Source organism: Lepisosteus oculatus, chromosome 3 (assembly GCF_040954835.1).
Source record: "Lepisosteus oculatus isolate fLepOcu1 chromosome 3, fLepOcu1.hap2, whole genome shotgun sequence".
Taxonomy (NCBI): domain Eukaryota; kingdom Metazoa; phylum Chordata; class Actinopteri; order Semionotiformes; family Lepisosteidae; genus Lepisosteus; species Lepisosteus oculatus.
In genome coordinates, this window is record NC_090698.1 from 5,056,739 (window position 1) to 5,068,668 (window position 11,930).

At 43.9% G+C, this 11,930-nt stretch overlaps 1 protein-coding gene across 2 annotated transcripts; it reads right to left on the bottom strand.

The window, feature by feature from the left end:
• Nucleotides 1–428: 428 nt before the first annotated feature.
• On the bottom strand, nt 429–10,286 carry lbhl (LBH regulator of WNT signaling pathway, like). 2 transcript variants are annotated; one of them, XM_015340917.2, is made up of 4 exons: nt 9,793–10,286; nt 3,817–3,898; nt 2,210–2,516; nt 429–1,783 (listed from the first exon to the last, which is right to left on the bottom strand). In XM_015340917.2, exons 1-3 carry the CDS (start codon nt 10,167–10,169, stop codon nt 2,229–2,231), a joined length of 747 nt encoding a protein of 248 aa, XP_015196403.2. In that variant the 5' UTR covers nt 10,170–10,286; the 3' UTR covers nt 429–1,783; nt 2,210–2,228. The 2 variants fall into 2 exon arrangements, with proteins under 2 accessions (XP_015196403.2, XP_015196401.2); XM_015340915.2 differs by having other exon boundaries at nt 429–1,780; nt 9,793–10,283.
• Between the last annotated feature and the right edge of the window lie 1,644 nt (nt 10,287–11,930).

Sequence of the window (11,930 nt, forward strand, 5' to 3'; positions counted from 1 at the left end):
TGCTGTTAGCCGAATTCAGTAATACTTTGACAAAAGCTAGGAAATACAGTGGTCTAAGAAAGTACAAACAACATATTTTATATTTTACATAGTATTTGTATTTTTATCTCTAAATTTTAAACTATAAAACAAGCATGGCATAGTAATTAGCGCAAAAACAAGCAATCCCACTTCATGTGCCTTTTTTTGGGCTGGGTAAGTCACAAGTGTTTAGTGCCTTACATGTTATGCTGCCCCCTGTGGAATACATGCTGGTCTGAGTCTGATGGAAACAGCAAAAAGCCCAGGAGATCATTGCAGTGGAGGGATCCCTAATATTTTGGCCAGTGGCTTTTTTTAAATACATTTATGTTAAAATTAATTTAAATCATATTAAAATCTACACAATACTATCTTAATGTCTACTTACATTTTCATATGTATTGCACTTTGTATTTTCCAAATTACTCTTTTATTGATGGTATTTGAAACACACAGCACATTCACAAAACCGGTCTGCATGTTTCTCTTACAGATTAGAGGATGAGGCTCAACTCTAGCAGCCTCCACCTGGCCTCACCAGCAGTGGCATGCAAGCAGGAGCTGCAGTGAGGTCAGGGAAAGCAGCCTTCTTGCAGAGACCTCTGACCCCTGAGCTCTGAAGTGCGCTGTTTCTCTACAGCAGCGGTGACTGAGTCCAGGGCTGACAGCTAAGTGACAATCGCTGTCAGTGTCTTGCCCCCCTCAATCTATTCTTTTATAGCCCCCAGTACGACAAGAGATTAATGGACTAGCTGCACTAGGCAGCCTCAATAACACAAGAACCTCTCAGATTGCCCTGACTGCACTGGTGCCATCAATACTGTGCACAGAAACACAGCGCAGATTGCATTAGCACCGTAACAGAGAATACCCTGCATATAAATATATTCTAGACTGCCTTAGCTAGTTGTACTGATATCAGAGAACATCTTACATAATTACTTTGTGCCTTAACTACACATTTATCATAATGCCTTACATTGATGGCCTTACAGTGCCCTATTATCTTAGCAGAGCAGGTATCAGAGAAAAACATATCTCTGATATGATGTGTTAGAGAACATTAGACTAACACAGTGCAGAGCAGATTGCCATAGTTATGCAAGTAGTGGAGGATACTTCACACTGAATAGTGCTTCCATAGAAACAGTGCATATATACTGTATTACAGAGGATATCTTACTTAGCACAACACTGCAGGTTAACCGAGCACTGCAAGTATCAGAGAATATTAAGCACAGAGACCAATACTGTGCAAACTGCCCTAGCTGCAGAGCTATTGTAGGATGCTATATAACATGCAGAAACACACTGTTGTCGGCCCTATCTGTGCAGCCGTTACACAACACTATGAAGAGTATCTGAATGTGAACTGCCCTGGCTCCATGTGGTTCAGAGAATGTGACATTGTACTTGAGCCATCCTAGATTCCCACTGTTTCTGAGAAGGGGTGTTCAGGATCAGATTTTCGGAGCCCTAAATTGGAGAATTATTGCTGAAAGGAACTGCAAAAGGCAGACATACTAGAGTTCTCTCAATGTTCTCTTTGAAAATGGGAAATTCTCAATTTAAGGATATGTCCATCCTAATACTATATGTAACAGTTATGTTGAACTTAAAAAAATGAGTAGACACCGTAACATCAGAAGGTGCAGATCAGCCTGGGTGTCTGTCCTATGGTGCTTGTGATTTTGGAGTAGACTCTTTCTCTCACTGAAAGGAGAGGGTGTCTTCTTCGAAATCCTGTACTTTCGTAAATCTGCTGGGAGACAGGAGAGGAGAGGAGAACAGCAGTCACGGTCATTGAAGGAGGACATATGTAACCCAGATAACACTTCGTTCTTTATGACTGTTGACATACAGACATAACAGGTTTTCATAAAAATACATAACATTTGTCATAACAGCAGGGGTCTGTATGTTCTGCCAATGTTTGCATTCTCTCAAGTCATTATACTGTCAGCCTGGTCTCTGGAAGCCCCTCAGACAGTTCAAAACATTTGAAAATGGGGGGAGATTCGGATGCCTCCTGATATTAGTGTCGTGGATTATCTGGAACAGATGGGTATCGGCACGACCTCGGCAGAAATGGCACGTCTGGGTCCATGCTGTTAGCGACGGAGGGGTGTGGCCAGGGGGTACACGGTCACTGGGGTGACACTGTTGGTGACACCTGGTCACAACGTACCGAGGAGACCGTCCTTCGATCAGCACCCGCTTTCGCCCCGCGCCGCCTCCTCCTCCTCCTCGCCTCCCTCATCTTCGCCCCAGTCGGCGATGTTGGCCGGGGGGATGCACTGCTCCAGGAAGAGGTCCTCGTCCTCCTCGAAGGAGCCCAGGTCGTCGGGGGGCCAGCGCAGCTCGCCACTCTCCACCTCGCTCACCTCCGTGGGCTCCACCACGATGGAGGGCAGGCGCTCCTTCTGCCTGGGGTGGCCAGCCTCGCCGCCCCAGCCCCCCGGCCCCAGGGCTGTCTCCACGGGGTCTGGGAAGATCTGAGCGGAGAGAGAGAGAGAGAGAGAGAGAGCGAGGCAAAGTCAACAGGCAACAGGCCCCCAACACCCTGCCCTGCATTTCTGGCTCTTATCATTAACAATTGTATTATTATTATTATTATTATTTCCTTTGCATGCAGTATTATCCAGGGAGATTATCAGAAGCTGAAAAACACAGATAATGCCAATCAAAAAACCCTACAATTTATCCTCACCCAAAATCATACTCTAATACTGTTATGAAAATATTGTAGCAGTAAAATAATAATTCAATAGCTCAATTTCAGCACACGTCAAAATACAATCAATTTCCAGAACCATGTCAAAACAAATAGAATATATTTTCCTACAAAATGTTTAACAGAAATTGCTCTAAGTTCATTCTGAGTTTCTTGCATTTCAAGTTTTTGATCTTTGCATTTTATCTTCTGTGTAATGGCTGTGCCTTTTGTACCCACTGTTGCTGTTGTCAAGGTGATGCGCTAGATATTATCTCAGAACAGTCCTTCTTAGACACCATTTGTCCTGCTAGATGTACAGAAACAACACGTTGAGGAGAGAGCTCGACAGAGACTGGCTCTGATCTTGACAACGTAACATAACAACTTCAGAGGAAGTAACAAAACTGAAGGAAGCAACAGCTCATCCTGTCATCATTTCAGATGCTGACATCTGGCTTTACAACCATTTACAACCGTTTTTGTGCAATATATTTATATTTATATTTATATTGTGCAATGCAAGTTTCTGTGTACTGTTCTGGTTTGTTCTTTGTATGTTCTGGACTGTGAGTAACTCTTCTTAGTTCACTTCTCACTGTACTGATTGTATTGTATGTATTGTATTATTATTGTATCATTTAGTTACACTGTGCTGTGTTGACTGTGTTAAGCTGCTGTTGCACTGCAATTTCCCAATAAAGTATCTACAGTATCTACTATCTTAACTAGAGAATGTACTTCAATTCGAAGCTGCTTTTCTGACACCCTTAATTCTGTATACACACTAGAAATGAAGAGTGACTGTGATTAACTTATTGAGATGCAATTAACTCGAGGGAACCGAAACTATAAGTTGTCTGTCTTCACATTTCAGTCTACAGCAATGCAATGTTGCAGTACTGGGGAAAAAATAGACTGATTTTTTGTTTACATTATTGCACAACATCGAGGGAACTAAACACAGAAGCAGAAATGTGAAGAATGCAGTTTTTATACCGCAAAATATATTATTATTGGATTTTCACAGACCACATAGTTTCCCGTCTTGTATCGCAATCCAGTCCAGTCCTGTTCGGTACCTGGAATGGCAGCCTGTTCTCTTTCCTCTGCGGTGTAGCTTCCCCGAGGGCAGAATCTTGCGGGCAGACCACTTCCATCACTCTGCGGGGACCGAAAGACAGACCAGCCGGGGCCTCATCAACAACGAAACAGGCAGCCGAGCACATGGGTGGGACTGACACAGGGGTGGTCTGGCACAAGTACAGGGCAAGGACACCTTTCCTGTCACGTATCCACTTCACTGACGTCAAGCTGATGGCCAGCAACAGACAGACAGTGACACTGTTCCATACTGACTGAAGAGGAGACAGATTGACTCTGCTATCTCTAAGAGGAAAACTGAGCAGGTGGTATCTTGGCTCGTGGGCCAGGGGGTGCTGCCAGCCCCTAATAGTATCCCATTTGTCAGTTAATCCCCCCGCCCCCCGCCCACCACACACACCACTACCATCTCCCTGCTCACATGGCCCAGAGCACATGTGCACCGACTGCCATAAGAGATTGGACTGCCCATTGCAATCAAGGGGAAACTTGATTACATTATAAAGGATCAGATCCCAGGTCATTTAATTATTTTTCACTTTTCTCCCTTTAATCAGTTGAAGGTCTTAGCCTGCTTGGCTGATACATGTTTATCATCAACAACTGTAAATCACGCAGTGCAACACGTACAGGCGTATAATAAAGTTAATATCACAATATAACCTACTGAAATAAGACATACAGTGCAAAGCAAAGTTGTGAATGAATAATATGATCGATGAATAGAAAGATAATCTGATCAATTACACAATCCAAAATCATGGTTTAAGACAGAACATGAAAATTGCTTTTGTAGCTACTAATGTCGTACAGTGCTGGAGCTGAAATCCATGCAGATGAAGTACAGGTGACAGGGCAGACAGGGTGCAGTCATTGCTAGTTTCTACAAATATGACAAGGTACCAAAAAATCAACTAGGGGTAGAAGAAAGATACAAAAACCCCTCAAAACCATGAAAAGTCTGGAACAAGCATTCATTTCAACTGGATAAACACAGCGAATAAATAATTACGACATGGGTATGCATGTAGCATGACATCACTGACTGAGAGAAATTAAACATTACGTTTGATTGAAAGAAATACCTTCTCTTTCAAGACAGCAGGCAGTCTCCTATAAGGACCAGGTCAGCTGTAGTTTAAGATCTCAAAAGGGGTACTTCGGTTCAAGGAAAATGACAAAAACCTTTATCAGAATAAAAATCAAATCCCAGCCTCTGGGAGAATCATTTCGTGGAGTGTACTGTTGTTTGTGAATAACGATGTGTAGAATCCACACAGCCTGTGTGGACTTGATCACACACTGCACAGCTTTCTCCACAACATGATCTTGATGGTCTGCTGACTTTTTAAGCCCCTTGTACATAAATATACCCTCCATGCCCTGACAGAGGTGAAGTGTACGGACTGCATGGACTTCAGAAGTCTGTGCTCTGTTTTGTTTTTGTGTCGTTGTACATGTCAATGTGTGTGTGCCACGCAGCTTGCTTGCCACCCTCTACAAACACACATGCAACTGAGGTAGTAGAAGAAATAGTCACAGGAGAGCAGTAGACTGCTCTGGGCAACAGAAAACTGCAAAACTGGCAGCCATTCCCAAGGAGTGAAGTGTCACAGTTATTCTCTTTGCCTCTTTCTTGCGGTGTAAACAATGCTGTTGCCTGGAGATCAAGACAAAAAATCACTAAATTCTTAAAACCGAGTTACAGCAAAACACAAAGCTGATGCGGTTTTCACAACAGACACTAAAATTTCACAAGACAATAACGCATACAATGACGCAAAGGAAACTGAAATACAGCTCTCCTCTGCGGAAAAGCATGCAACTAGTTCATCACATCGTTTGAAACACTTGCAGCTGCATGTAATAAACCCATAAAAAAAAAAAAATTATACTGTATATCAGATCTATCCTTATGATACTCAACTCACTTAATACATTTGTTTAATTTGAGCAGCTTTAAATCTGACGGGTCCACAAAGTCAGGCATCTTTAAAGGTGATTCACAGCTGTCCCTCGCTCACAATGTGGTCTTGCAGGCCCCCAGTGTCTCAGGGTTCAGCAATAGGTGATGACGGGTCTGGCTCATACTGGACCCAGGACCCTAGTGCATTCCTAGCACCTATGGTCCTGTAACTTGTCAGCGGAAGCTTGTGGACTAAAATCCTAAACTCATGCTGCTGTACTATTGAGCATGAATGTCACTTGTATTAATTCAGTAAAATGCCCACAATTACAAATGTATATCCTTGCATATGTGTGTTAGGTACGGAAATTAATAATAATAATAATAATAATAATAATAATAATAATAATAATAATAATAATAATAATAATAATAATGTCATCTCTTCCTTCGCCTGTCACTAAACCACTCTTTTATGGTATTGGTCCAAGTGGTGAGCTCATTGTTTTGAACCTCTCTCTGAAAGGAGGTTGTCCTTTTAGGAAATGCAACAGGAAATGCTGACATGCTTTCATGAGCGCTCACGGGTGCTGTGGTTTAACAGAAGCTTACCGCAGCAAAATTTTTTCTTTGCCATGGTTTCGCACCACGCACGTTGATCTGAAACGTGGTGCCAAGTGAAGTGTGGTCCCAAACCTCACCACACTTCACTGATCTTCTGCCATGATTGATTTCATTCTGCTTCACTCCAATTTACCACCCCAGCACAGCCGGTGAGCAGGTCAGGCACACACTGTACCGGGGTGAGGTTTGAAGGTCACACCCAGATAAGATGATAATGGACCTGACCCTGACCACAGACGCTGAGGTGTCTTTAGGAGAACACACTCTGAGAAAGCTCTCCGGTTTGCTCTCACTAAAAAGAACCAAGGAATACTACAGTATTTCCATCCATTGTTAGCAATGCATTTCACCTTAGAGGGTTTCAGTGAGGCAGAGGCTACCCCAGCAGGTACCGTGTACAAGGTGGGCCTACATCCTGGATAGGATGCCCATCCATTTTATTCACACAACGGCAGTACCCAGTGCCATATTGTACCCTGTACCCAAAACATTTTATTCTCAAAGCAGGGCCTACAGTCATTGTACAAAAACACTCACACGATGTGTGATTGTGACACAAAGAAGCCTTTCTGCCTCTTAGGACAGCCTCAGTCCTGAAGGCCACAAGTGTTACATAACTGTTTGAAATCCCCAACAGCTGGAAATTTTGAAAATTGTGAAATGGGTTAAAAAACTCAAAATAATAAAAAAAAAATCTTCAATAGAAAAATTAACCCATGACTCAAAACGGCCCCAACTGGGGAACAGAGCACCTTTCTGTTGCTTTGTGGGCGCTGGAAAACCCCCACTTATGTTACTAACTAGGTTTTAATTTGGTTAATTCCAGTTAACAAAAGTGTGGGGGGAAAAAGCAAAAATAACCTTCTGCAACAGCTATGCACCAAAGAGCTGAGAATTTGGTATAATAATAATTGCTTACACTTATATAGCGCTTTTCTGGACACTCCACTCAAAGCGCTTTACAGGTAATGGGGATCCCCTCCACCACCACCAGTGTGCAGCCCCACCTGGATGATGCGACAGCAGCCATAGAGCACCAGTCCTCTCCCCACACACCAGCTCTCGGTGAGGAGGAGAGCAGAGTAATGAAGCCAATTTATAGAGGGGGATTGTTAGGAGGACATGATTGGTAAAGGCCAGGGGGAAATTTGTCCAGGCGAAAAGAGTTACACCCCTACTCTTTCCGAGAAACACCCTGGGATTTTTAATGACCACAGAGAGTCAGGACCTCGGTTTTACATCTCATCCGAAGGACGGCGCCTGTTTACAGTATAGTGTCCCCATCGCTACACTGGGGCATTAGGACCCACATGAGCCACAGGGTGAGCGCCCCCTGCTGGCCCCACTAACACCTCTTCCAGCAGCAACCTTAGTTTTTCCCAGGAGTCTCCCATCCAAGTACTGACCAGGCTCACACCTGCTGAGCTTCAGTGGGTTGCCAGTTGTGAGTTGCAGGGTGATATGGCTGCTGGCTCCTGGCTGCTGGTATCTGATGTGAGTTCAGAAGTAATAACAACAGCAGTGTGAATGAATGTAAGTGGCAGAGAAAAGCTTGCAGGGTAGGTCGTCTTTTGTCTGCCTCTAGTATCATTGCAAGATCAAACACATCTTCTCTTTGGTGCCACTGGGGAGGATTGCCACAGCCTATAATAATAATAATTCCTCACACTTATATAGCGCTGTTCTGGACACTCCACTCAAAGCGCTTTACAGGTAATGGGGATCCCCTCCACCACCACCAATGTTATAGCCTATAATTACCAGAGCCTGAATTGGTACCGATGATCTTCAGTTTTCAAAAGCTCCTCCCACACAGCGGTGGTAAATTAACACAGCATGGTCCGGACCAGGTCCAGACAATAAAAAAAAAGTAATGAACAGCACAGACCATTGGAGACATTTATTAAGCTGTGTGGGACTTGAACCCATTCCCAAACAGCAAACTTTGTCATGAGGATTTATTAGCAGTGCGGTGGAGGGTGGGTGAATGTAGAACTGGCATCTCCTCTAATTCCCTGAGTAAAACCTTAACAAGCTAATGAGATCAACTACACAATGACAAGAGTGACTTCATGCTCCGTGTGTGTACTAGGGGTGGATGCTCGGAGATTATGTGCAGCCACACCATTTAAGCCAAGCTGCCTGCATGGTACCTTATTTTGTCTTGCTTTTCTTTGCGTCTTTTGATCTCTGTTGAGTTATTTTGCATTCCATGGAGAGCTCTTAATGTTCCTTGGCCTGTTTGATTAATTGTTCGCTTGCTTGCCTGGGTGATTTACAAAGTATAGACAGTTTCCCCTATGTGCTAAGGAGAGAACGGATTGGCTTAGCTGTTATTCCCAGTGCTGCTGCAAACTAGCACTAAAATGAACTCTGATCACTTTCAAATCTTGATTTACCTACATCAGAGATCAATAGCCAAGGTCTCAGAAAGACACAGTCCAGATTTGTAAAGGAAGCCTTCAACGTCTATGCACAGAGACCTGCAATGCTCTAAACAAAGCAAAAACGTGAACCAAAAAAGTCATTTAAAGCTCAATTAAGATTAAAACCATTCAACACTGTGGCTTTCAAGAACTTAGGCTGCAGTAATTTAGATCAATAAAGGCCTCATCCTACAATTTGCCAATATCTGGTGCATTATTTAGACATGCTTATAGTAATTTTAGAAGACACACTTCTACTTTATGTCCTTTTGAAGATGTCTGTGTAAACTGATAACAACCAATATCCAAGCACAACGCTACTCTACCAGATCATACCAAATGAAATCTTTTACCTTTAAACAACTTCTTTTGACAACTTAAGAACTTCTGCCTTCACTATCACTAGGATACCTATGAAACATGTTCAGGAAATAACCTTTTCTTTTGAATTCCATAAGAAACAAAGCATATTGAAGAGTTTCTGATAACCTCTGACCCAGTTACTTTCCTTGTGCAGCAGCAGATCACCCTCAGCAAAAAAAAAGAACCTTCCTTAAATACAGATTTTCACGATTAACAAGTAAATGGAAAAATCTGATCTGACTTTGTCTCATTTTTTTTAAAATAACTGCAAACCTGGGACTTTCTCATGATATTGCAGTTGTGAACAAAGACCAAAGGGGTTCCTTCACCCAACTTATTGTATCCTTTAATCCAGCCACCCTTGCGTGCAACGCACTGTGATCCTCTGTCTAGACCAGCAATGGGCTAGGCTAAGGAAACTGCAATGTCATGATGACTGAATAGCAGAAACCAAAGGCCCCTGTCGAAGTCCTCAAATCTTCACCTGAGCCGCCATCTCTGCACGGTGTTTCCCAGCTGGCCACCTCGATTACAGCGGAAGGAGAGGCTTTGGCAGCAATCGGCCGTTCCCTCTAAATAGCTTCTCCTTGCCAGCCGCTGATTAGGCATCTGTCTACTGCGCCTGTTGCCCTTACCTCTCGCTGGCATCGTCGGGGGGCAGCGAAACCTGGGGTGTCTCGGGCAGCCGGGCACAGCCCCCACAGCTCTCATTGTGCCCAGACCCTGCAGGATGGCACCCCGCCTCCAGGATGGCACCGGGTAGGTGTGGTGAGGCGGGCTGCTGAGTTGGTGGCCGGCTTATGTGGCGGGGTGAGCTCGGCGAGCTGCAGATCCAGACGACGGCAGCAGTAGAGCAGGATGGGGCACGAGGCGGACTCCTGAACCAACTAACAATAAACAAACTTCCCTCCGGCGCTCGAGACCACCAGTCCTCCCTTTTCTCTCGCTTTCTCTCTCTCTGTCTTTGATCCAGCCTAAGCTGATAAGCGCTCCAGAGCAACAGGATTAACATGGCTTTGAATTAAAGAAGCAGAGCCCGCGTGACGTCAGCCTGCCTGGATCACGCCTACCCATGAGCTCCGCGGGTTCTGTCAGGCAAGACTGGAGTGTATACGCCTATATACTTGTATAGTTTCTAGTCATGCAAACATTGAAGGAGAAACAGAAGATAAAAAGTTGCTAATTCCTTCCTGCAGCATTGCTACCAGAGCTGTCACTCCCATCAAAGTGGATTTGGGACAATTCCGGGAATTAGCAGATGGATCAAGGGCACAAGCCAGTTTATTTATAGCATGCATGGGCTGTCTAACAAATGCAGGACTTTTTTTTTCCTAAAATCTGCTCCACACTGGAGTGCATTTTAGATGGGTGCTCTGGATTGCGTCAAGAGCCATGAGTCCAGCCCCCCCTTTACCCCCTGCCACCCCAGAAGGACTGTCCTCTTTCCCGCTGTGCTTTCCTTGAAAGCCAACCTCTTGCTAGCTCCAAATATTTCTCCTGGGAAAACAGGGGAAGATGTAAACTGTTGAACGAGTGTTCCCCATCAGATCAATGGAATTCTATCCCAGAATTCAGTAGTATAAGCTGAACAGTAGTGCGTTGTTAGTCACATTTAAACAAAGGACCTGGTAGGTTCCCCCATACATACAGGTGCTACAACAGCTTTCTGCATCCAGAATATAGAAAGAAGAGTTCTCTGCATGCACAGCCCTGTCCCTACAGTGTACTCAGCCAGGAGCAGACCGCAGAGCTACTGTCAGTCAGTGCTGGCCTCTGGATGGTTCATTGCTGGCAGAGGCGAAGACAGATGTGAGAAATATCCATAAATGAGTGCTGCAGCGTGACGCTGATATGCATCATGCTTCTGAATTTTAGATTTTGCAGGGAGTATTAAATCAATTCAAGAATGTGAGATAAAATATGTATTCACTTTTTCTAAACATGAACATTTAAACACCTAAAAGCGGAGCAACAAAAATCCAAACTAACACACACTAGAGGGCACCAGAGTCTTTTCAGTAGAGTAGTCTCTACAAAAGATAGAACTCTGGATAAGTGGCCCCCACAGCCACAAGAAGGTTCGACCAAAACAGAAAAACTGAAGCCATCAAATCAAGAGGACTCACATTTTTGCCATATATTTCTCCCCTTAATATCAACATCTATTTTGAACAGAATTCATGATGTACGTAAGTGTATTGGGTACTATTTTAAATTTCTGTCAATCTATTATGTTCTCTTTTCACATTATGCACTACAGGGGCTTTATCATATCTGTCTTATACCCTAGCTGCAGAAGCTGGTCCTATGAGGACAGACATTTATCACTACAGAACTTGGTCTGCACCACATGCTGGATTACAGAGATGGCTTCTGAAGATGGTTAGGGGCACAGCAGTGCCAGGCAGTGAGGGCAGCAGTCACCAGTCCATTTTCAGTGTAAGTCCGTCACTCAGCCATTTCCAGGAGCCAGCAGGAGTGTATTACTATAGATCACAGCTGAGACAAGAGACAGCTGGAACAGTGGTGTCAACCATCAAAAGTGAACAGTGATGTCAGTTGTTTGCTCTGAAAGAAGAACTGAGGACATGCACACAACATGTACTGATCTATGTGAGGACATAACAATCTGTCTCCGTACTCAACTGCCCTGGATCATCTTTATCCCAAGAGTATAGGTGACCAAGCCTGAGTACATGAGTGAGCAGACAATGTTAAAAGGAGAAATGCTGTACGACTTTTCAGTGAACTTTATGGCTACTCCTGTTACCCT